This window comes from Cynocephalus volans, chromosome 1, assembly GCF_027409185.1.
Source record: "Cynocephalus volans isolate mCynVol1 chromosome 1, mCynVol1.pri, whole genome shotgun sequence".
Taxonomy (NCBI): Eukaryota; Metazoa; Chordata; class Mammalia; order Dermoptera; family Cynocephalidae; genus Cynocephalus; species Cynocephalus volans.
In genome coordinates this window covers 239,897,260-239,921,191 of record NC_084460.1, presented here as the reverse complement: position 1 = coordinate 239,921,191, position 23,932 = coordinate 239,897,260, and the positions used below count along the sequence as shown (strand labels likewise).

Below are 23,932 nucleotides of genomic sequence, written 5' to 3'. Positions count from 1 at the left end.
CGGTACCAGAGAATTGCAGAGATGGCAGCTCGCACCTATTTGATTTTTTTTTTTTTTTCCTTTTCTCAATGCACAGCAAATTTGGCTTTCAGTGCGTTATCTCTTTTGTTAATGCAAAAAGATTCCCTGGGCGAAAAAATTGCTCATAATTACCAGAGAGATGGGGAAACTGCATTAGAATAAATAAACCTGAAATTACTGTAATTATGTTGTGTTTGATGGGCCCGGCTTGTAATCAAGAAGAGAATACAGTGAAATGATGCTGACCCTCTTGGGTTTGCAGCTGTACGTACACTTTGGGGTCTTTTTTTTTTTTTTTTGCAGAAAAGAGTCATTTTGATAATCATTAAGCTGTGTGTAACCTATTTCAGAAGTGTTTTAAAATGAGGTTCACATTTTTTGAACAAGGGGGAAAAAATCCCAAAATTGCATTTTGCCATTACAGACTCATACATAAGGAAAGGTTGTGTTTTCTAAATGACAATTGTTAAGACATAATATTCAAAATCAGTATTTAATCATTATAATGAGGTATTGTTTAAATATAACCACCTTTAGATTATTCATAGTTTAATTAATATACTCATTATGAAAATCTTTGAATCGGATATTTGATGAACTACTTGTCAGTAACAAGGCAGCATTAATTAGGCCTATATTGAGATTAACATTTTTTTAAAAGTACAACCTCTTATAATTATAATAAAGCCTAACTAAAGACCGCCTTCGTTGAGCTAAAACTAATAATTTCTCTATTTGAACTGTTAGCAAGAGATTATTAAATTAGTATAAGCTAATATCTCAAAGTATTAAAATCCGCTTGACCAAACAGATTTTGCCTGTGGCTTGGGGCATTGGGCCCTAGCTGTCGTCTGGGGGACCCCTCAGATGTGTGACAAAAATCTCCCCACAAGCAAAGTCACTAGCAAGAAAACGAATTCAGGAAGGCTCCTGCCCCCGCGCCGGAGCCTAGCCTGGGAAGTCGGTCCCTTCTCTCAGCTTTAAGGCCCGTTTGCCCGCTCGCACTCTGGTCTCTGAGGTCTGATCTCCCTGATTAGCGCTGTGGTTCTGGGGGCCGCCGGGAGTGGGAAAGTCCCAATTCTAGGTCCGGAAGGGGCCTCCAGGTCCCCTTCATCCCCCACCACCTCCCCTGCTTCCTCCATCACACCGCCCCTTACCCGCAGCCCCTTCACTTCCTCCTCCCCTTCCCAAAGGGCGTCGGAAGAAGAGCCCGGCTCATCTGATCTTTCACCAGCACCAATTGAAAAATGGGTGCTTGTCACAACACAGATCACTGCTTTCCGGGCTCTGCTCCCCGCAGCGCGCCTGAAAGGGTCCCCCAAAGGCGGAGGGCCAGCCCCCTCGGGCAGCAGCGACAGAAGGCGTGTGCGGGAGAAGCAGGAATTGCGCAAAGCAGCCGGTCTGAGCCCGCAGCTTTCCGGAGCTGCTTCGACTGGGCAGCGGAGTCTGGGATTAGGGGTGGGCTGTGGCGCAGGACCACCGGGCGAAGCAGGGAGCCAATCTGGTGGTAGCCCCTCGGAGCCTGCGTTCTTCTGGAGCGAACTGATCCCAGTGCTCCAGCAGAGGTGCCCTCAAAATGGCCTGGCCTGGGAACTTTCGGGCTGGGGGCTAAAGGTATGCTTGACTCTGGTCAGCTCTCGAGTTCCAACTCCGCGGAGCCTACCCACCCCTCCCTTAGCACCTCCATTTCTCAGAGGCGCAGAGAAAAGGCAGGATCATTAGGCAGGCACGGGCCTTTCTCGCTGTGGCGGGGTCCGGGGGGCTCCCTGGGACGGTGCCCTGTTCCCCGGGAGCCACTGATTGATTGGGAGATAGCCTGACAGACGTATCCTTCCGGCTGCTGCCTGGCGTCTGGCCGCGTATTTTCGGCGACTGGATCCAGAGCCTTGGGATCCAAGCAAAAGCCCACAGGCCAGATCCAAGCGGAGGGTAGGGGCAAAGCAAGGTGTCTCTGCTTCCGGGCTTGAAGGGCTCCTGAGAGGTGGCTGGGAGTGGGAGGAACTCAAGTCTCCCAGGCGGGCTGCCTTTGAACTTTGCCTTCATCTTCTCTCAGCGGGTCTTCACCGTCTTTGGGTTCGAGCCCCAGCTCTGCCCTGCCGCACTTGTTCCTGAGCCCTCTTCCCTGGCATCCTCTCCAGGCACTTTCTCCGCACCCCTCCAACTCAGGTAGGACTCAGACACCTTGGGTGTCGAGGGAGTAAGGCAAGAAGAACGGGCCCAGTGGGGCACCTACATGCCTTGGGATCATCTTCTGGTGCGTCTGGAATCAGGCACCCCCACTCTGTTCTTGATTTGCTACCCTGTGCTACCTGTCCCCAGAGGTGGGAGTTTGGCCCGGCCCCCCGCAGTTCCCCTCACACAGCACAGGAGACAGCAGCTCTTCCTCGAAATCATAATTTTACTGTCTCAAAGAAACTTTATAACTTATTTACAAAGTTCTTTTTTCCCCAAGATACAAAGAAATAAGTTAACATTCTCATTATAAAACTAAACTTTGACATAGAGAACACAAAACACGACTGATTTCAATTGGTCACATTTTCCAAATTTCACAAGTAAAATGTCAAGATTCTCATTTCACAAAGCATCGGGTTTTACAGCCACACACAGAACGGAAAAGGGCTAAGCTGTGCAACATGTTTACAGAACAATAATAATAACAATAACAATAATAATATGTACAGCGATTAGATCCTGCACTGGAGACTGGGCGTTCAGGGTGGTGACTGGCATTATTCTGTGGTCGAGCCTCTAGGGAATGTTGTAAAGCTGCTTTGGTCTTACTTTAAAGCCCACTGGAATTAGTGCGCTCTGCTCACGCCTGTTTTCTCTCCGTTGCCCATCGGTCCTCTCTCTCTCTCTCTCTCTCTTTCTCCCCAAGGAGGAAATCAGATTTTCCTTCTTGTCCAGGTAAAGTGATCAGGAGTTCCTTCCGATAGTGTTGGCTCTATTTATCTTTCTTTTTTTTTTTATTTATTATTTTTAAATAATACGGGAACATGTAAAAAATGCAATTCATTCGGCTCCAACCTCCCCATTCCAGCGAAGTACAAAAGTTACTGTATACGTTAAAAATCACCACCTCCTCTGTTTCCGTTTTTCCGGGTGCGTTTAAAGTAAACGGTGAGTTTGGACAGTGTGTTCCTCGAGCCCCACAGAATCTCAAATTGGCCAACACTCAGCCTCAGGCGAAGTCCATTTCTCAATAAATAAACCCCCCACCCTCCGATTCCCCCCAGTTCCCAAACAAGCTACACAGATGGTTAGGCGGGGCCCAGGAGGAGGCCCGAAAGAACAAAACGTCCCAGGATCCGGAGCTGGGCGGCCCGGCAGACCGCACGCGGCGCGGCTGGACGTGAAGACTTCTTGCAGAGGTCAGGGGCCGCAGAATGAGGACAGCGCATGGAGGGCGACCTTAACTTCGTCAGCGCACAGACAGCGAAAGGAGACAAGAGACGGACAGGACAGAAAAGAGCTTTTGCTTTTTCTACATTTTGTTTCGTTTTCCTGATAGTCCCACAAAGTTGAGGGTCGGTGGGTCGGGTCGAGCAGGTTTGTTTTGCTGCTCGGGCTGTCTCGGTGGCTGCGCCTGCGCTCCGAGGCCTCTCTCCGCTGTCACTGCGCGGCCCAGGCCGAGGTTCGGAAGAGAGCGCGGGCGCCACAGAGTTGCCGGGCGGACCGCGCGGGTCTCCGAGGAGGCGGCAGGCGTCCTGCCTTCACTGTTCCTTCTTCTTTCCGTCTGGGCCTTTCTCCTCCGGGCCCAGGGCGAGCGGACAGGGTGGATGAACCAGGAGGCAGGAGGGGCCCAGGCCGGGGGGGATGGAGAGGAGGCTGGCTGAGGCGGGTGGGCAACCTCACATAAGTTGGGGTTGCTGCATAGCTTCTTGGTGTGCTGAAGGGTACCACGACGTGTAGCTGGGGATGTAGGAGCCTGCGCTTCCGCCTGAACCCTTCCCGGATGAGGAGTTAGGGTTCCAGCCGGGCGGCACAGGCGGGGAGCCAGCAGACAGGGCCCGGCCGTTGGCCAGCGCGCTGCCCTCCAGAGCCGCCCCTCCCTGCTTCATCAGTTTCTTGAATTTGGAGCGCTTGTTCTGGAACCAAATCTTGACCTGTAAGAGCGGACAACAACATGACTCGGGCTGGGACCACGGAGCCTACTTAAGTCGCGGGGAAGAAGAAAGGGGACCGCAGGACAGCAGAGATATGAGTCCCACTTCTTTGCTCAATCTGGCAGCTCCCTGCTGGAGGAGCAGAGACACCCCCCCCCACCGAACCCCACCCCGCCCAAACACACACATACAGATAAGAGCCTAAAGCTAGAAGGCCCGACCTCCAGCCGCCGGTGACCCGCTGGGGCAGCTCTTAGAGAGCTGGGGGGGCGTGGTGGAGAGTGGCCTGCGGAGACCCAGGCCTTAGCCTGCCAGGGCCCTTCTGACCCTGGCTACCATCTGCAGAAGACGCAGTTGTCTGCCCAACACCAAGCCAGCAATTCCAATATCAACATCAATAAAAGAATCAAAAGCTTAGGAAGAAGTGGAGGAAATTTATTTGCAGTGCCACCTGCCTTCTCTGCGCCGTCCTCTCTGCCCTTGAGTGAGTTAGGGACTGAGGAGGACTCAAACTTCCATTGAACTTTTCTTTGGACTCAAACCATCTTTCTCTAGGGTTGGTTTGCTTTCCCCAGCTCTACTCCAAATCCCGGGCCGGACGTTGGAAACCTGCGCCAAACGTGGTCAGAACGCCTAAGGGCTCCCCAGTGTCTTAGAGCAACCTGGGAAAGAAGCTCCCTTTTCTCCTCCAGGGACTGGGCTTAGGAGGTGAGAGGGCCGACGAAAGGACCCAGCCTCAACCCGGTGAAAAGGAGGAGGGAAACAGAGGAGCGGGCCCAGGCCCCAGTGATTAGCCACACACTTTAAAGGCAAAGAAGGGATTAAGTGCCACGTCTATTGTTCCAGTTGTTCGGGCACGTGTGACCTCAGAGTCCCCAAACAAACGTCTGGGGAAATCCTTCCTGCGCCCTAATCAGATTGTCCAGGGACGGAGAGCCGGGTGGCAGGCAGCTCGGGGTACAAAAAGCAGCGACAGAGCTAGAGCGGAAAGAATGAGGGAGGAAAAAGACTCTGGGAGCCAGGAATGGACACACACACACACACTCACACTCTCTCTCTCTCTCTCTCTCTCACACACACACACACACACACACACACACACACACACACACACACACACACACACACACACACACACACACACACACACACACACACACACACACACACACACACACACACACACGAGAGACACCCCGACCCTGAGGCCCAGTGAGCAGGAAATGAAGCTCAGGGCGCAGGCGGGCGGCGGGAAGCCTGCTTGACGGAGTGGCAGCAGCGAGGTACCTGCGTCTGCGTGAGTCCCAAGGAGGCCGCGAGCTCCGCCCTCTCGGGCAGTGCTAGGTATTGAGTTTGCTGGAACCTCCGGTTCAAAGCCTGCAACTGCAAACTGGAATAAATCGTCCTGGGTTTGCGGATCTTTTTCCCTTTGCCATTGAAACGCACTTCACCGCCTTCCACCACCGTGCTCTTCTCCGAGTCCGCCCCTGGAGGGACAGCAGAAGCGGGAGCCGTTGTTAATGCTGGGGGCCACCTTTAGTGCGGAGAGTTGAGACAGAGAGAGGCTACCGAGGGGTGGTGGAGACTGGGCCGGGAGAGAACGCTCAAGAAACTGAAAGCCAAGGAACGGTCCCCCGAAGTCCGAGGGCGCGTCCCGGGCCGCTGCAGGCGGGACGGGGCCGTGCCCAGGAGCGTAGCTCCTGCATTTTCAGGGAAAGTTTGCTATTTTTGTAGGCGGTAGTTGAAGTTTAATTACCCTTAATTGCATACATTGTTTATAGTGCTACGCAATAAATAATTACCGAGACTAATACGTGCACGTGTGGGGTTCTGTTTTCCAGCGGGGCATTGTGTGCTCGGCTCACCGAGCAGCCCAGAGGCCCAGCCAGTGCCAGGAGACGCTCTTGAATTTATCCTTTCTGGATAGTTGCGAATTGGGTGGATTTTTTTTTTTTTTTAATTATTTGCTCTGACAAGGATCCACAGATTTATATCCGAAACTTCAATTTCTCTTGAGCCCTCCCCACCCCACCCCACTTCTCTTTCCTCTCCTCTTCCCTGTCTCCCTCTCCCCTACCTTCCCTCCCCCCCCCTTCTCTCTCTCTCTCTTTCCTCCTCTCCTCCCTGGAAAGCGCACGTACCTGGGTCCTCCAGGCGGCTCTGGGCGAGGCTGGCGCTGCCCGGGTAGGACTGCACCGAACTGATGTAGGGGCTGGACGCATGGCTGCTGACCGAGTTGACGTAGGGGTAGCCCAGCGGTCGGGTGAAGGACGAGGCCGAGCTGTAGGCGCCGTCGGGCTGCGAATGGCCCGCCGAGTGTAAACAGTGCATGGAGTAGTGCCCGTGCGACATGGGAGAAGGAGACATTTGCTGGTTGGGTGGCCCAAACTCCATAAACACCGCCTTGCCCGACACGGGGCTGTTGAGACTTTCTGGCATGGTGGTCATGGTCATCTCTTCTCGCGGGGTCTGGGTGTGGGACTTTCTCTCCTCTGCTTCCCTTTAGGGGGTCTCTATGTTTCTCAGGACAGGAAGGAACCCAATTTAAGCGGAACAGGGGTTTTCACTTTCCATTCATAAGAAAATGGAGTTTGTCTCTTTGAAAAGTCTAAGCATGATGCTGCCGAGCTCCCCAAACTCGGTTCAAAGCTTTGACTCAACCAAGGTCATAAATATTCATGAGCTGGCGGAGCTGATTGGTCCGCTGTCTTGCATAATCACCGGGGATTGGTCCGAGGCGCTCGGGCTCCGCTGGACTAGAGCCGGCAAGGGTGCCCGGCCTCGGGAGAGACGCGTCCACACTTCCCGGCCCGGGCTCCTCTGCAACAGAGCGCGCCGTACGAGATGCACAATGGGCTGCGGCGTCCGCGCCGGGACCTTTGCTGCCCGCGGATCTGCAGCCTCCCGCCTCCCTCATGCGCTTTCCTCCCCAGAAACCAACCAGCGGTTCCACGCCGCTGCCCTCGCACTACCCTCCCCACCCTAGGCCCTCCCCCGACGCCGGGGACCCGGGACCGCTTCCCGTCACTGCCACTCAGTCCGGCTCTGAGATAGGGCGGCTCTGGAGCCTGGCTGCGGCCTCAGAAAGCGGAGTTACGCACTGGGGGGCATCCGAGGCGGAAAACAGCGATCCTCTCGAGCTTATTGTGCCTAGCGCAGCACCCTCCTGGCCTCGCCTCCCTGGCCCGGGTCCGCTCCGGCACATCCCTGGGGTCTGGGTTTGGGGCCCTCCGGGCGAACTCACTCACTCGGCCGCCGCGCCGCCGCCGCTCCCTGGGGCCCGCTCGCATTGCTCCAGGCCCAGCTGGCCACTCCAGCTCGAGGCTGCACGGGTCTGATTAAAGCAGTGCGCGTGGAGAACCAGGAACCCGCGCTTCTCCTCCCAGGAAAGGCGGCCGCACCGCCCCCTCCCCTTACGCACACCCTCTTTCCCTCCCAATCTTCCTCCGCCTCCCCCTCCCCTCTCCACTCCCTCTGCTTGGTGCGCCCCGGGCTCACTCGCCCCGAGGGCGCGGCGCAGCGTGGAGCCGAGGGGCCGGCGGGCTGCGTTCTGCTCAGCCGCAGACGCCAGGTGGTCATTTTCCGGCCTCCTGGGGTCTGGCGAGAGTACCCGGGGATCAGGAGTCCCTGGGGAACACCGCAAACCGCAGCAAAACCAGGCCTGGGGTAGGCGCGTACATCTGTGTGCAGATACGTCTCTCATCGCCGCCCAGGATCTTCCTCACCTCCAGTGGCCAAAGCTGGCGCCACCCGGCCAGGGGAGCAGGGTTGGTGGAGGCAAGAGCAGCCAGGGCGCCTTCGGTCTTCTGGGGTGCTAGGTACAGAAAAGCTCATCAAAGACCCCCCCCCCCGCCACCCCCGCGCGCGTGGCTGACACCACGCTGGCTGCTAGGCGATGCCGGTTCCCCATCCCGCCAGCTCCACGGTGAATCCCAAATTACTTTGTTAGGTAATTAGAAAGTGTTGATAATTATTTCTTTCATAATTTAGCGGTGTGACGGGAACAGGGAAATGATCTTGTGAAAGTTCACACGTGCAGATGTATTAGTTACTGATTCATTTGATTAAATGGTAGTCTCAAGTGCTCAGATCCGCAGCTGAAGGCGCCCCATTAGCATAACACTGATGTTTAATTTTCATACGCATAATTAGCCATATATTTAACACTAATAGCAACATGCAGCCTTTCAGCGTTAAACAGCCCGGAATTTGATCTGGCCTGAGCTGAACCTTCGCCGCCGCACCTTCCCCTGTCTGGAGTGTGTAGTGATCATAGGACAAACCTCTGTAATCAAGCACATTTTGGCAGAGGGAACACCAATAAAAATGAACATTCAAAACAAATTACATCGGTGCTGTCGTTACAGATATTAGTAGAGGGGGTTCCTCTCTTTTTTGACTTCTGTAGCGGCAGCTGCTGCCTGTGGATTCCCTCTCCTTTCGTTTAAGGGCACGATGATGGGGGCAGAATTATTTCAGGCAGTGTGGTTGGAGCAAAAAGAAAAACAAAAGAAAAAAAACCCTAAGTCCTCCAAACCAATAACCGGTTTGCCCACGTTTAAAAAAAAAAAAAAAAATATATATATATATATATATATATATATATATAATTTTTTTTCTTAATCACCCAACCACACGGTGAGGCTTTGTAGAAACAACCAGCTAATGACTCCGCCACTATACAACTCCCGGAGCCGCTCGGCTCGTCCTGATTTCCGTGGCGTACTTGTGGTTTTAATTGCTCCTTCCTAGCGCCTGTTTTGGGGCGTGGAGTGCAATGCGGTGCACCCAGCACAGCCGCTCGGATGCCGCTCCGGCCCCGGGTCTCTCGCACGCGCCTTGCAGGCCCTGCCCACGTAAGTGATCGCCGCGGTGGGCACGGGGTTGGGGTCGGGACCGGGGAAAGCGGACTGGTGACTCCCGGAGCTCAGCGCAAGGCGTGAGGAAACCCGACGGCCGGGCCGCCCAGGGCCAGTTTATTCCAGAGAATTGGAGGGTGGGGGAAGGGGAGAAAAGATGGCCACACGTCCGACACTCTCCAGGGTGTTCGGTCCTCCACATGTGGAGGAGGACCGAAGACTTTCTTGGTGCAGGGAACCTGGCTGGCTCCTGGGAACAAGGGTCCGGCACGCGCCCCCTTGGGATACGGATTCAGAGCTTTGCTTAATTTAGAAGTGAATTGTGTGTGGGCAAAGGAGTGTCCATACTGAGGAATTATTTCTTAGCCCAGAGAAGCAGGTCTGGGCAGGGGCGCTGATCGGTGGCTCTCGGGCGCGCGCCGAGCTGCCGGTCTTAGCTGGTTTCTCACTGTGGGATCTTATCTCTACTCTGTGAGCTCCAGTTGATCCCTTCCACCCCCTACCGCTAAGATAACATCTGTTCTGAAGTGCCGATTTGCTTAGATCTTTGCCTGTCCCAGCTCTGAGAGGAAACAAAACTCTCCCATTCGTCCCGAAGGTCCCGGATTCCGAGGAGAACCTCTTGGAGTCACTTCAGGACCGGACGGCCCTGGTGGTGTTAGCCGTAGCCACACTTGGCTGGAATCCCGCGGCTGCGGGTGAGGTTTGGGGCCAGTTCAGTTGGCAGAGGGACAGGGAGGCGTGAACGAGGTACTTTTAAATGTACCTCCTAATCTCAGTTTCAAAGCACGTTAAACGGAGTTCGTCCTAATTCAAGTTTGTTTCCTCGAGAGCTGCTGATATTAGCAGTATTGGTTACACATACACACACACTCCTACACACAACTTTAGGTTAGTCGCATTAATAAATGGGATTATAAACCTGTCCCATAAATTCCTCCACCTCGAAATAATTACTGCACAAGCAGCATGTTATCCCGGTGGTTGGTAAAATCCTGTGATCCTAATAAAACTATCCTTGGGGAACATTGGAGTAAACTGATCCGCTGATAAGATACCGCGCTAATAGTTGCAATCGGATTGCTCTAGGAGAGAAGTGAAGTCACTCTCTGGTAAACCTTTCTCAAAGCCAACTGGGTCCTGTTCCTCAGTAGCCTCAGTCTCTGGGCCTCTGCTTGGCCAACTCCTGAGCACATCAGAAATTTTTCTACAGACCTTGTAAATAAATCCTCAGTGCTTCTCTCATCTTTTCCAGCTCTCAGACTCATTAGAATAGGAATAACCTCTATTCAAAAATCTACATCCCTGGACGCAGAGAAACAGCTGGGGGTTGGGGAACAACGGAGAGAATACCAAATTTAGGGAAAAGCAGGAAGTCACTTTTCCAAGGCTGCTCATTGTCCTCAGTTTCCCATCTTTTTTCCCACCCCTCTAAGTGTCACAAAAACAAGCTGGATCTGCATCCTGGCCACTGGTGCCACCTGTCGTGGCAACTACAGATGCCCACATTTCCTTGGGCTCCCTAGAGCCCAAGCTATATTCAGAGAATGGCAACTCTGCAAAACCCGCTTCAGCAGAAACAAGAGTTATCACACTGACCGCCTGAACACCCTCACTGAACTTGTTCCTAAAACCATAACCAGAAGGGGATGGCTTCCTTCGTGGACAGCTAGAGGCCAAGTCCCTCCCGACCCTCGAGCCCGGGTGTGAACAGGTCCTGGAGAGCAAGGGCAAGGAAAGGGAGGGTGCTTTGGGCAAGAATGGGCATTGAGAGACACAGTGAGGGCCCTCGATTCCTGCTCTAGAAGCGGCTTGGAGCTGCTGGCCCGCCAAACCCAAGACCCACCAGCTCCAGTCCAGGTTAACAAGGCCCTTGCTCTCAAAAGTGCTCATATCCCCTCTAGCTGGGGTCCTCTGAGACTCCAGAATATCCGACCTTCACGGTCCCAGCAGCGCACAAGCGCGGGTCTGAAGACGGCCAGTCTGGGGAGGGGTCAATTTAGGGACTAGACTGCTCCCCATTAGCCCGCTAGACTCTGTTCACATCTGGGCGAGTGGGGCCGAAGCTCAAATTCCTAGTGCGACGAAGGGTCTAGCGCGCGTGCGCGCGTGTGTGTGGGGGTGGGTGGGGTCGGGAGGAGGGTCCCAAGCTTAACCTCTGGAATGGCGGTAGAGGGCTGGATGCGGGCGGATGAGGAAGAGCCGCAGGGGACTGGGAAAGTCGCGTTTCTAGATTGATAAAACCCTGCAGAAGGGCCAGGCCCGGGGTCCACAGCCGAGGAAATGTTTGTAATCAATGCCTTCGTTCATGGGCTACTCTTTTCATCGCAAAGCCGCGATGAAGGGGAAAGAAACGGAAGGGCTAGGGGTGAGGGCAGGTGCTGGCCTCTGAGAGCGCCCTCAGGGCCGGCCAATGTGGGATCCACAAGGGGAAAAAACAGATTTTGAAAAAATTTCCCAGCTAAAAGTTTTGGATTTTCTTTCTGTCCGTGCTTAAAAAGTTCAGAGGGTCAAAAATCAACCCCAAACCTTCGCTTCCTTGCCACTGTCAGACACAAGGAACGCAGACACAACGGGTTTAAGAGGCTTTTTACTCGGGCAGAGTCAGGACAAGGGAAGGAGAAAACCTCGCTTCTCCTGGAATCCCTCATCTCCCAAAGGAGGGCGTCCCCATTCCCCTCCAGATGCGCTTCTCGCGCTGGGAAGCCGAGCCGGGGCCAGGATCCGTCTTTCCGAAGTCGCGCGGCCCCGGCAGAGTTTCCAGTCTGAGTCCCCAGCCGCCCCTAATCCCCGCCGCATTTTTCCAAGACGCTATTAGGTAGGTGGGTTAACGCGCGACCTGCCGTTCCCGTTTCTTCTAAAAGTCCGCCGGCTGGATTTCAGCCTTCGTGCGGCAGTTTGGTGAGGACCTCCGCGCCCCGCGACGTGATGAGAACTGTGTGTTCGAACTGGGCCGACCTGAAACACACACGCAGCGCTCAGGACGCGCTCAAGCCCGCGGGGCCGCGAGCACTAGCCGCCCGCGCCGTCGGACCCATCTCCCCTACCCGTGCAACCTAGAAGCAACAAAGCACAAACACACACCTTTGATTGTCCAGGGAGACCACAGTCCACGCATCCTCCAGGACTCTAAACTCAGGGGATCCCTCGGTGATGATTGGCTCTGTAAGAGGAAAAAAATTCACTGTAGTGACCTCACCTGATTCTTGTCAAACATTGTTTCGGCAGATTATCAAAAAGGAGAATAAGAAGGTTCTCCCCGCCTCCCCTCAAGTGCTTCCCCCACGGGTCTATGTTGTCATCTTGCAAGGCTGATAATTGATGTTGCTTACATAGTATACCACAAACTAAACAGTAGGAAGAGGAAACGCTACGGCATTCAAATCGTATGAAGTTGCCTAGTTCATAATTTTTTAGAGAAAGAAGGGCATTTTAATCAAGCCTTAATTAGGACCCCGTGGATAATAACCACCCAAACACCAGTCCCTCTTATGAGTACCAGCCAATTTTTTTTTAAAAATTGAATTTTTAAAACATGCTCAAAATGTTCATTAATCAGCAAATAACAATTTTCTTATTTCACTCTAATTGCTTCTCCATTAAGTCCCACAGTCAGAAATATGATGCCTTCAAGGCCCTAGGTGATTGGAATTTTGTGGTGACACCAATCACAGGATCAGCCAGGAATGGGCCACTAGAGAGCACATGCCACTTGCTGACAGGGAGCAAGGGACATAATCACCTCTAGTTACTGGGTGTTAATGAAAAAACAAACCAAAACCAAAACCCAAACACCACATTATGCTTGTAACAGAATTAGGGGTTGGACGGCTGCCGTCTCCTAAATGTGTCGGTAAGTATCTGATTCAGGAAAATGAGGCTTGAGGATATTATTTAATCAGATTTACTGTGCATCCAAATTATTTCATTATGCTGATTGGCTTTATTCGTCAGTCCTTCATGGGACTGCCCGGACTAGGCCAGCGCCGCCGCTTCCGACTGACCAGGAGCTCCACAGCTCCGGGGCTCCAGCATTTACCTATAGTGAAGGCCATGCCCTCCTCCATAGGTAGATCGTTGTCATTCGCTGCAAAACAAAAAACATGGGGGCAGGGGGGAGGCGGTGAGAACAAGAAATGGGGAGAAAGACAGAAACAGAATCAGGGAGATTGGGGCCACTTAAAAAAAACTTAGTTGTTTTGTTTATCATTTTTCTTTTAGGGTAGAAGGAAGGGTTCTGTAGTCCTGAGTAGCGACCAGCGGTTAAACACAGGGCTCCTAGGCCTCAGTCTTTGCATTGTATGTGCTTAAGAGTTTGCCAAGGCTTGATAGGGTAGCTTGAGTGTACACACCTGTCAAGCTCTCTCTCCCCCTCCCACTGTTCCCAGGCCACCTGCTGCTATGTCTCCTGCTCTCCCTGGATCCTAGGTCTTGCCCCCATCCCTACTCCAAAGAGAAAAAAGTCTTGGAGAAGAATGCAAACGGAGGGTATAATAACTTAACTCCACGCATTGACACTGGGACAGGCACAGGGCTGAACAGGCCCTTTCTGCACTCTCTCACCCGGACCGCTTCTGAGCTGCCTCAGGTGGGGCTTTTTGGACCAAAGGGGGTTCTGACCTGTTGGGCTTCCAGGGATCCCCTAGGGGGTGGGATCCAGGCAGTAGTTTCTCCAGGGACTGATCCCACCCAAGTACACAGGTCAAGGCACCCAGGACCAACTTTCCTTTGGTCTCTGCCCAGATGTGCACTTGCCTTGAGAATGCTCCATAGAGCTGCCTTTTACTTTAATCCAAATCCTCCCACCCCTTCAGGCCCACCCATGCCTTCTCACTGTAGGGCACATACCCAGGCAATGAAAAAACAGGAGATTCTGGGGAACACAGGGTGGGCATAATCTAGAAATCACTAAAGAGTACATGCTGTTAAATACATCAGCTGTCAACGCTGTGTAGGATGTAATGAAGTTTAACCACAACAGTCAGCAGTTAGAAAAGGGGGTAGAAAAAGAAAAACAGAAAACAGTCATATGTGCATGCTGCTGGGACATTGATGTAGTGGTGTTTTGTTTTCAGTAACTTTTTCTAGACAAATATCCCTTGTGCTTTCCAGCCATGCACCCTTCAGGAGAAGACAAAAAACAAACCTTATTTTGAGATTGAAACTGCTGGGCTCTAATCTAGTAACAGTATGTGCTGGTTAAAATTAAGTAGACACCCCCATCCCCCCCACCCCACGCAGATGATAATGTGGATTCAAAGTTAGAGGAAGAGCTTCAGAGTAAAACTGCCTTATCTGATTCCATTTAATAAATAGCTTCCAACTTAACTTTCTTACCATGATGCCAAATTTCTGGATGTCCATGAAAGTAAGATCCTATTCCATGTCCCACAAAATGTGGACAGACTTGCAAACCATTCTGATGGGTTATGCTGCTTTAAAGGTGACCAAAAATATTTAATTAAATTAGATACATTTTTAAAGATAAGTTTTTAATGCATACTAAGATAAAACAAAAGTCACTTTAAATTATTCTCTAAAAAAGAAAAAAAATCAGTTATATTTAGAAACAAATGATAATGTTACTATGTTTTCATTATTTTGGAATAATTTTCATTTTTGCTGTTGCTTTTAACAATTCCCTTTGGATATGTGAAGAAAGAAGATATGTATCTAACATGGTAGTCTGAGTCACTTACCTTAGTACAGCATGCAAACAAGGTCACTTTTAGACAACAAATGAGTAGACATACACACACATATAGATTGATATACATAACCAAGATATATGTGCATACAATGCAGGTCATAAAAACCTGTCTGGTTCTTATGGAGGTTTACCAAAAGACTGTGCAAATTACTACTGATTTGGGAACCAAACAGAGGGGAAAAAAATTACAATCTAGAAATATGACCTTCTACTCCTATGGTTCTCTTTATTCTGGTCTATTTCAAAACTTTATACATTTTACAAACAGATACACTCAGAAAAGGTCAAATCTGCTTTGTCAATGTTCTTGAAATACTCCAAAGCTTTGTGATCATGGGGAGTTCCACTCAAGACCTACACTGTTAACAAAATTCATAAAGAAAGCTTTTTAATCGCTATGGTGCTTAAGAGAAAAGAGCATTGTGATTCCTAATTTTTAATGCTTCATTAGTTACTTCCACATGCAAATGTTTTGGGTGCCATCTATCCCATATAAATGAAATCTAGCACATAGAATTCAACCCTAAAATATTCACCTACAAGGCTAAAACGTTGGTGTTGAAATCAGGTGAACATGTTTATTTCTGGGATCATCAGACAGACAAGAATATATATACCATTAACAATTTATATTTTCATGTGGATGAAGAACGTAATACCCCTAACCCTAACCATAACAATGGATTGGGATTGACAGGACTACTATTTTGATTCTTAACAAAACCAAAGTTTTTAGATCTCAAACTAGATTTCAACAGACCCTAGGTCTAGTTTAACATGAACCCAAAGGCTTTTAGCCAGCATCTTTATAGGCATTCATGTCTATATATTCTTTTCTAAACATTTTTAACCATCCACAGACTTGTAAGATATCTTTGCCTAGGCCAGGATGTCACTATAATCAGCAGATGGGCAGCCTCTCATTCAGATTTAATTTTGATGTAAGTGATAGTGCAGAAATAGGTAAGCTAAGCATGTGTTGAATACAGGAATAAGTCAACGTTTTTATCTCTTAAGTTGTACTTTATGGTAATGGTTATTTCTGTGGGTCTTTATACTTTGAGCAGGAGGTATAATACCTTTTCTAAGATGTTTCTCTTTGTACCACACAATTTCTGAATAGAAACTGAGGATGGAGAGTGGAGAGAGGGTGGAAGAGAAATTATTAAATAAGAAATAATAATCTAGATTTTTTTTTTAAAGCAAGAGTTCTACCTAAACTTGTAAATTGTTAGTTTAGTCCCAACGAAACTCAGTGATGCTAGCAGCATTTAATATAAACGATTCTCCTATTTTCTTTTCTTAAAAAAAAATCTAGGTTTTTTAGTTGTTTTTTTAAAAAGGATCCAAGTGATTGGCAGGCATCACATCTACATCCTAAATGTGTGTTACAATGGCCATCTTCATTTTAATTTCCTATGAGAGGAAAGGAAGAAAGCCCACTCTGAAAAAACACTTGGGGTCCCTCCCCCCATCGTATCTCTCATTCCTCTCATGAAAGAAGCTGTGCAATTACTAGGTAGCTAAAGATATATGAGTATATTCTCCTACAACAATTTACTCCCTAGGTCCTGCTGGAACTTCTGGCTATAGGAGTATCATAGAATCTATGTGTCATGGATGTAAAGGTTAGATGATTTCACAGCCAGGTGGAAAGAGGAAAAGAACAGGACAAATTTCCCTCAGTTCCTTGGTTGAGCACTCATTTCAATGCTTGATTCCTAGGAGCTAAGTCTGCTTTTCAGGGTATTTTCCTTTTGGATTTGGTAGTTTTTAACATACACTTACTGGGACTAAATGGCATAAAATTTCATTAATGTTCCTAATTACTGTTTAAAAGCATGCCCCTTCTACTATTTTGGGATACACAGGGAAGACAAGATTATTTACCTGATTGTAGAGTTTAAATCTGAATTCACAAGGACAATCAAGTGACTTATAGTAGCAAATTCCACTCCTCTAATACGAAAGCAAGTGCTGGTAACCCTCATTGTGGCATGGGAAGGTGGAGCACGTATGCGCCTTTCGACCGGTGTGTGGGGAAAACGAAAACAGTGGGGCGGGCAGGGGTGTCCAAGAAGTGCCACAGTCGCTCCCCAAGGCCAGTCACCGCATGGCCAGGGCCTGTTTCTGAGCACAAGGGTTTTCTTGCCAGAGTCATTTTACCGATGAAATCTGCCTTATCTTTACTGAAATCTACTGAAAAGAATTCTCCCAGTATTAGTTCTTCTGTTCTGACTTTCTCTAACTAAAAATCCTTTAAGACAGTATGACACCTATCCATGAGGTCAAGCACATTTATGATTTGAAGCCCTTCATATGGAATATTTGACGACGGAGAGGGGGAGGAAGGTGTACAAAGGTAGTTTATACATTTACTTTTCAATTATAGTGTATTACTACAGTTCATGCTTCAGTTATTGTTTTTAGATGAAAGAGAAATCTCTTTTAAGGAATTTCATCTTGTGACTATTTTCTTCTATTTAATTCTATTTCACGAGACAATTGTATTCAATTGAAGTGTTATCTAGTTTAATTAAATTTCTTAATACATTTCAACTACTTTTTATGACTAAAAATACATTCCCCAAGAGGGCAGAGGCATACTATGTTTAAGCACATGCTCTTATAAAGAAATAAAAATGCACATAAAATTAGTTTTATTACCATTTTACATAAATCCTACAAACAACACTAATCTCCAAACGGTCACATGTCTGATAAAGAATCTCAAATGGCATCTGATTTTATACATTATAGAATTTTACTTTAAGCTTTCTAGATATTTATTTTAATCAGTAGTCTTTGAATGAAGGAAAGCACAAATCCAAGGATTCCCTCTAACAACAAGGAATGTTTAAGTACAATTAGTAATATTTTTGAAAGCCAACAACTGTTTTCCAAAAGAGTGGTACATTTTTTTGTTTCAAACTGGATCACAAATTACTGTATTTTTCTTACAATAGTGCTGAACTTTTATTTGAGGTTTTCTATTTCTGAAAAGCAGGCATGATGGATTGAAATAAAAGATAATTTATTGCAATGCTTACTTTCATGTACAGAGAGAAGCAGTGTAATTGTAATTTACAGTAGCTGTCAAGAAAAATCCATCACTGATGACATTAAAATGACTTATTTTGCCTGAGCCACTTATTGTTTAAATGTGCATAATCTAATAGAAAGAGATTATTTTTTAAAAAATCTGCTTTATATTGTTCTAAATTAATATCAAAACACATACTTATGAATTAAACATTAAAAACCTTTTATTGATACGTTCATCATGACATTTACAACTATAAGTTTAAATTATTTTTGATTGAACTGTCACATATTTGTGATGCATGAATCTACACATTCACAATATACTCCTATGTACAGATCATATAATCTAGAGATAGTTACAAAAATATGGATTTAGAAATATTTTAAAGCAAGTGGAGGTAACTGTGAGCATAACACTGCGACCTAAAGATCACTAGGCATCCCTCACAAAGCAAAAGGGCTCATAGAGAACTCTTTTCATTAGATCATTTTGGCTGATACTTCTTCAGAGACATCCTATTCTTTAGGTTTTACAGAATTTCAAAACTTTCTATAGAGATATCAAGGTTTTTGGTAACATAATACTACTACAAGATGCTTGAATGTTCTTTTCATAGTGCATCGGTTGAAGTAAGCTATGCAAAAGATGGTGAATATCTTAAATTAAATGAGACCAAGTTGAAAGATGTTTGTAAACCTTTGGTCCTTAATGATTTCGAGTACTTTGGTTTAAAGGTGCATACTCTTTGTTTATTTACTCCCTTAAGATTTTGCCTGAATAAGAAAAGGCAAAATAATAGACTTTGAAAACACTGCTTTTAACACATCAGAACAAACATTTGTTAGGGGCCTGTTTCCTCTCCAAGGGCACACATAAACCATCTAAATAATGAAATGTATTAGTGTAAAAGTAAAAAGTTCATTGTTTGTTATTTTCCACATAGTTTTGTAAGTGCGGTTGTTGGGACTGATCTAGTTTTCAAAGGAGCTTGTACATGCAAATTCATTCTCTGTGAAAACTGACCTTTGTATCCAGATAGCTCAAATCCAGTGTCACTCTCAATTCTACCCTTCTTCCTCTTCTTCTTTTTTTATGTAGCTAGAATTAATGTAGTGAATATGTAATGAAATGCATTATCCTGCATGGAGATTTATCAGATTTTCCAACTGAATGCTATGCTTTGCTAGTACTAGCTGGAGTTCACCTGCATGTTGGTGTGGCGTGTGGCTCTTTTTTGTAAAGAGTTAAGTCGTACACAAAAAAAGGGAACAAAGGTCAGCACCCAGCCGCCACTTGAATGTGAGATTTTTCTTTTTATTCCCCTTGATGTATACTAGGCTCTGTGTTATTAGTCTTAATGATGGAAAATTGTAGTGTTGATACAAATCTTTTTTTCAAAGTAGTAGGCGGGAGCTCCATTTGTTAGTAAGTTTTTTTTGTGACTAAAAGCCACGGACAGTACATTTATGTAGCAGTAAAAGGCCTAGATGCTCTTTCCATAGCAGAGCTAATTATTCCTACTGTGACCTTACTGATCTAGCCTGTTCCTAGTACATCTCATCTGCACGCCTGTTCCTCTGTGTAGATGGTGTCAGAGAATATGAAAAACCCTATAATGAAACCATTTTCATGATGGAGAAAGGCTACTGGAGTTGCACTTGCTACAAAGAGGCTCAATTATATGAGTAATTGTGATAATTTTCTACATTCATAGCCTTCAATGGGGAAAAAAGAATGAGAGCCACAAAGGAAAATTACTTTAACAAGAAAGTACAGAGAGTAAAAATGGAAGAAGAGACAAAAAGGGGAAAAAATAACCAGAAAAAAAGTTTAAAAAATAGATCTGGAGGGAGGAATAGCGAGACAAGGAGAACAACAGAAATGCTCAAAAGCCCATGTGCAGCTGTGTTGCACAATTAAATTGAATTTTTTTTTCCTGCAGTTGATGAATGTGACTACTGCAAATGTGCCTCTGTAGTTAGCTATCATTTGTTGTTCCGTGACAGGAAAAGGATAATTACCTCTCAGAGAGAATCAAAGGCTGACATGCCCTTTAGACACAGCCATGAATGCAGAGCTCGATAGAATGCTTGAATAAGAATCTAGTGTTCTCTGCCCCCTTCTAGTGAAGAATAAATTTTGTTAAAATGCAAGAGCACCACCAGTAAATTTGTTGAACCCTAGGTGTTCAAAAATATGAGGTGCATCTATCGACTCATCCCATTTGCAAAAATAAAACTGCATTTTGAATTCATTTCTATTATATTCATGGACAGTAAGATAGTGAGATATGCATTAAATTTCTTTTCCCAGTAGGGGTCTGATTCAACATTTCCTATGAAAGAACAGAGAGACACTATCCTTTTTTCCCAGGCTAGTTAGCCTATAATTTAAAACTGTCAAAAACACAATTTTGTTCAAAGTCTTCAATAAAAGCTTCTCAGATATAACCCAAAGAGATTTTACTAAAGTTTGATTCAGACACTGTTACAATATTTTTAAAGCCATAAATACATTTAACTGATATTTTACTGCCTTTTTCCTTAAAGTATTTGAAGGCTTACGAAGAAAAAAGGCAGCATCTTTTCAAGGTGAGTAAGCCTTCCATCCTTTAGGAAAATGGGAAGTATTCAATGGTTCATATTAATTAGAATAGTACTGTAAAGGGTACTGATGTGATCATCTTCAACAAAATGTGTTACTTTTAAATGAAAACACATATTCTGCATGTCTGCTTCAAAACAGTTATGGGGGAAAAAAAGACCTAAAAGTAGGTAACAGATTACAAATAAAAGTCTTGAATTCAGAAAGTATACACACACTCAACAGCAAGCACAGAATACTGTGTGCAAAATAAACAATGGCTTATAGGAAAAATCAACCCGACATAAAAAGGACAGAAGATCGCCCTTTCAGGGTATTTGCTAATCTACTAATTTAAAAGGGAAGGCTTGCTTGAGCAAACACATTTTTATCTTGGTATCAGAGTAATACATTTCACTTCATTCCTTCATAAAATTTAGATTTCTTCCTGTCTTATTATCAAAGGGTTGGGATGCTCATCCCTTCATAGTTTCTTCCATATTTTGTGTGATTTTAAGTAAAGGAGCATTACAAACCAACATGTCAACCTAAAACAAAAGCAGTCATATAAATATTGCTTGCTGCTCCTATAAATTTCTTTGCAGACCCTGGTATAATTCACTTTTTTAAAACCTTTTTTTTTGTCAACCCAGGGAACAATATTGCAGCCTGGCAGTTCACATACTAATATCAGAGTGAAATGATGGTTCTGAATCATAAAACATGTCATCAACTTTATACCAAGCCACCAATAACCTTTGTACCATTTGCCAACCCCCCACCCCTTTACTTGTCAGTATAAGGCTTACCTGATTGTGTTTCCGATTACAGAGAAGGGAGCCCCTGCTCTGCAAGCTGCAATTGCTTCATCTCTACACCTCCTAGCAACCTCCACTAACTTTTTACCACATTCGTCCACATTGCCCACCAAATATGTTTCAGAGGTGTCTCCATGGTAGCCATTGTAATAGACCTAGACACAGGCAGAAATTTAAAATATCTTCTTGTTTAAAAATCTTTTCTCCTAAAGTATACATTGTGTTCATTTACATATTTAGTAGATTCATGAGTTTTACCCTTCCAGGATTACTCTCAAGTTTGCTTATTAAAAAAGAAATAGATATAGTGAAACCTTGCAGAAATTAAAAAGATGAAACCATGCAATGATATTGCAAAATTCAAAAACAAATAAGTGACTAAAATGGCTATTTCAGCATTATGATTAGCAATACTATTGTAAAATTTTAATTCCTCGTTTTATTTCTGAGAAGACAAAACTATATATGCAAAACTTGGTGACCAATGACATTGACCTACAATTACCACAATAGGTTTACAGAACCAAGAAGCTTACAACATAGTGAAAAGTTTCTTCAGTGTCATGAAGATTTACTTGATCTTTTATTTACCAGTTCTATACTTGGAAGTGGTATATAATGATGAGAAGAAATAAGATAGGAATGTCAGTATTATAACTGACAGTAGGAGAATTTAGTTCTAAGAACTGAGGTTGAGCCATATAGGAATGAAATATGTTATAGAAAAATCCTGTGTCTAGAAGTGAAATCTTAATCAAATGTTCCAGATAGCAGAATGTTAACAGAAAACACTACACATGGATTTTTAAAGAATTAGAATATAACAAAGCAGACTTAAGAGTAAAATTACAGAAAATACAATTTTATCAGTCTTCAATGATTCAGAACCCTGTAGGATCTTGAAAAACACCAGATTCGTTATAAAAAATCAATATTACCAAACACTACAGTAAATATAGAAGGCAGAGGAGACCAGTTGAATACTGATCCTTTGATGCAGCATGGAATTTGCTATTTCACAAAAATTTGTTTTAATTATTTTTCACATTTCTCTTTCTCATAAAGTAGAATGCAGAAACTGTTATAAAAAAGATATTTATCTGAACTTTCTGTTTTGATACTGAATTAATGTCTTAAATTTGTATACTATTCTTTATCTTTAAAAGTTCTCTCCTATACTCTGTGAAGGAAGCAGGAAAGGTCTTTATTAGATCTTTATAAGTCAGGACACTCAGAACACAGACAAGTAACTTGTCTAAGGTTAGCGGCAGAATACAGAGGTAGATCCAGATTAATACAATGGATTATTGGCTTCTAATCAAGTGTTTTCTCTACTATATCAAATGATCTTAATTACCTTGCGATAGAATAGTGTTTAATACATTTATTTCCACTTACAGTCCTTCACAATTTAGGAAAGTGCAAGTTTTGATTTTGTATATAAGACTATAAATTTTGCTAATATAAGAGTAATTATTAAAGAAAATTTGTAACTGTTAATATTTAAATAACTGCTTTTTAAGTAAAAATGTACTGTTTTTTAAATCTTTATGTGCCTTTCATATTACTTTTTCCTAGCTTTCAAAATGACTACTTGAAAGACTCAATATATATGGAAATACAATACTTTGGAAAGTCTGTGGAAGTCATCTATAACTACTCTTTGTACTCACAAACTATTCTTGTTGTATACTTCATTTACTTAAATATTTATTGAGCAACTACTATGGGCATCACATTGCCTTTTTTTTTAAACATCCAACTTTCAAGAGGAAAAGAAATCTATTTTCATGTGATATATACCAGATGTTAACAATTATAAAATGCAATGAGCATTTTCTGATAAAATTACAGAATCTGGTAATGGAGTCCTTCACTTAATAAAATATTTCATAAGAAATATCATTTGTTAAGATACTGACCTATGTTTCCTAGATTCCTTCACATTTCTAGACACTTGAAAGTATTTCACTTTGCTTTATGAGTCTTGCAACTGTGAAATAATTTGAATATTAGGAATGAATTTGTTTATTAAAAATCTTCAGGAAACTTAGAAAAGGAATAGAGTATTCTCTTTGGACACAGTTGAAAGAGTAGGGAACAGTACGCTGATTTCATTCAAAGCAGCAATATCTTATTGGATGGTAATTAGGTGAGATAATAAATGTAAAACCCTAAAACCAGGCATAATCCAAAATAAAACTGTATCAGGAAAAAGACTTTATTTCAGGCACACTTCATAAACAACCTCCTTCTACATGATTATGAGTTGGAAAGATACCAACAGGATATATGTGAACAAATGTTCAAGTAATCTGAGTAAGATAAAATGATATAGGAAATAGTAGCAGCAATAAAAGAATCTTTGGCTATATCCTCACACAAATTGACATGAAGAATAAAGGTTAAATTAAACAATAAAAATCTGACTGAATTCAACTATCAGATACCTATTTCCACCTCATTCGCACTCCTACCTGAGTTTCATGGTCTGGATATAACTATTACTAAAAATATTTCCTCATTAATAGAAACTATATACATTGAATGTTGTCTAGCTCAACTAGCTCTCATCAGATGTTTAAATTTTATTTATATATTTAAAATTTATTTAAATACAGAATTTATTTGCAATCTACATAATCCAAAGGTACCATTACAAAATTTTTTAAATAAAACGAACTGTGAAGGCACAAATAATCCAAGTCTGAGAACGGTGAAAGGCTAAGAAAATTAGAAGAGTAGTTAGAGCTTGTACAATTTGAAGCCCTTATGTCAATTACGTA

The 23,932-nt window shown here is 45.0% G+C and overlaps 2 protein-coding genes across 3 annotated transcripts in view; both read right to left on the bottom strand.

The window, feature by feature from the left end:
- Positions 1–3,875: 3,875 nt before the first annotated feature.
- DLX1 (distal-less homeobox 1) lies at positions 3,876–6,584 on the bottom strand. The gene is made up of 3 exons (XM_063080587.1): positions 6,272–6,584; positions 5,418–5,617; positions 3,876–4,130 (listed from the first exon to the last, which is right to left on the bottom strand). Exons 1-3 carry the CDS (start codon positions 6,582–6,584, stop codon positions 3,876–3,878), a joined length of 768 nt encoding a protein of 255 aa, XP_062936657.1.
- Positions 6,585–11,563: 4,979 nt separating this feature from the next.
- Positions 11,564–23,932, bottom strand: part of METAP1D (methionyl aminopeptidase type 1D, mitochondrial) — a 74,258-nt gene continuing 61,889 nt past the window's right edge. Inside the window, exons 6-10 of one of the 2 annotated variants that reach the window (XM_063110191.1) lie at positions 21,138–21,301; positions 14,327–14,424; positions 13,029–13,076; positions 12,074–12,152; positions 11,564–11,947 (exon numbers count right to left, since the gene is read on the bottom strand). In XM_063110191.1, coding sequence (XP_062966261.1) covers positions 11,869–11,947; positions 12,074–12,152; positions 13,029–13,076; positions 14,327–14,424; positions 21,138–21,301 — 468 coding nt within the window. In that variant the 3' untranslated portion in view covers positions 11,564–11,868. The remainder of the gene's footprint in view (positions 11,948–12,073; positions 12,153–13,028; positions 13,077–14,326; positions 14,425–21,137; positions 21,302–23,932) is intronic. The other variant, XM_063110201.1, reaches the window with a different exon arrangement.

Bases quoted from the DNA above. Each gene is read 5' to 3' on its own strand.
- DLX1 (XM_063080587.1), bottom strand. From the start codon at position 6,584: ATGACCATGACCACCATGCCAGAAAGTCTCAACAGCCCCGTGTCGGGC. The intron at 5,618-6,271 runs GTACGTGCGCTT...CTGTCCCTCCAG, and splicing joins GAGCCGCCTGGAGGACCCAG to GGGCGGACTCGGAGAAGAGC. The intron at 4,131-5,417 runs GTACCTCGCTGC...CCGCTCTTACAG, and splicing joins TGGGACTCACGCAGACGCAG to GTCAAGATTTGGTTCCAGAA.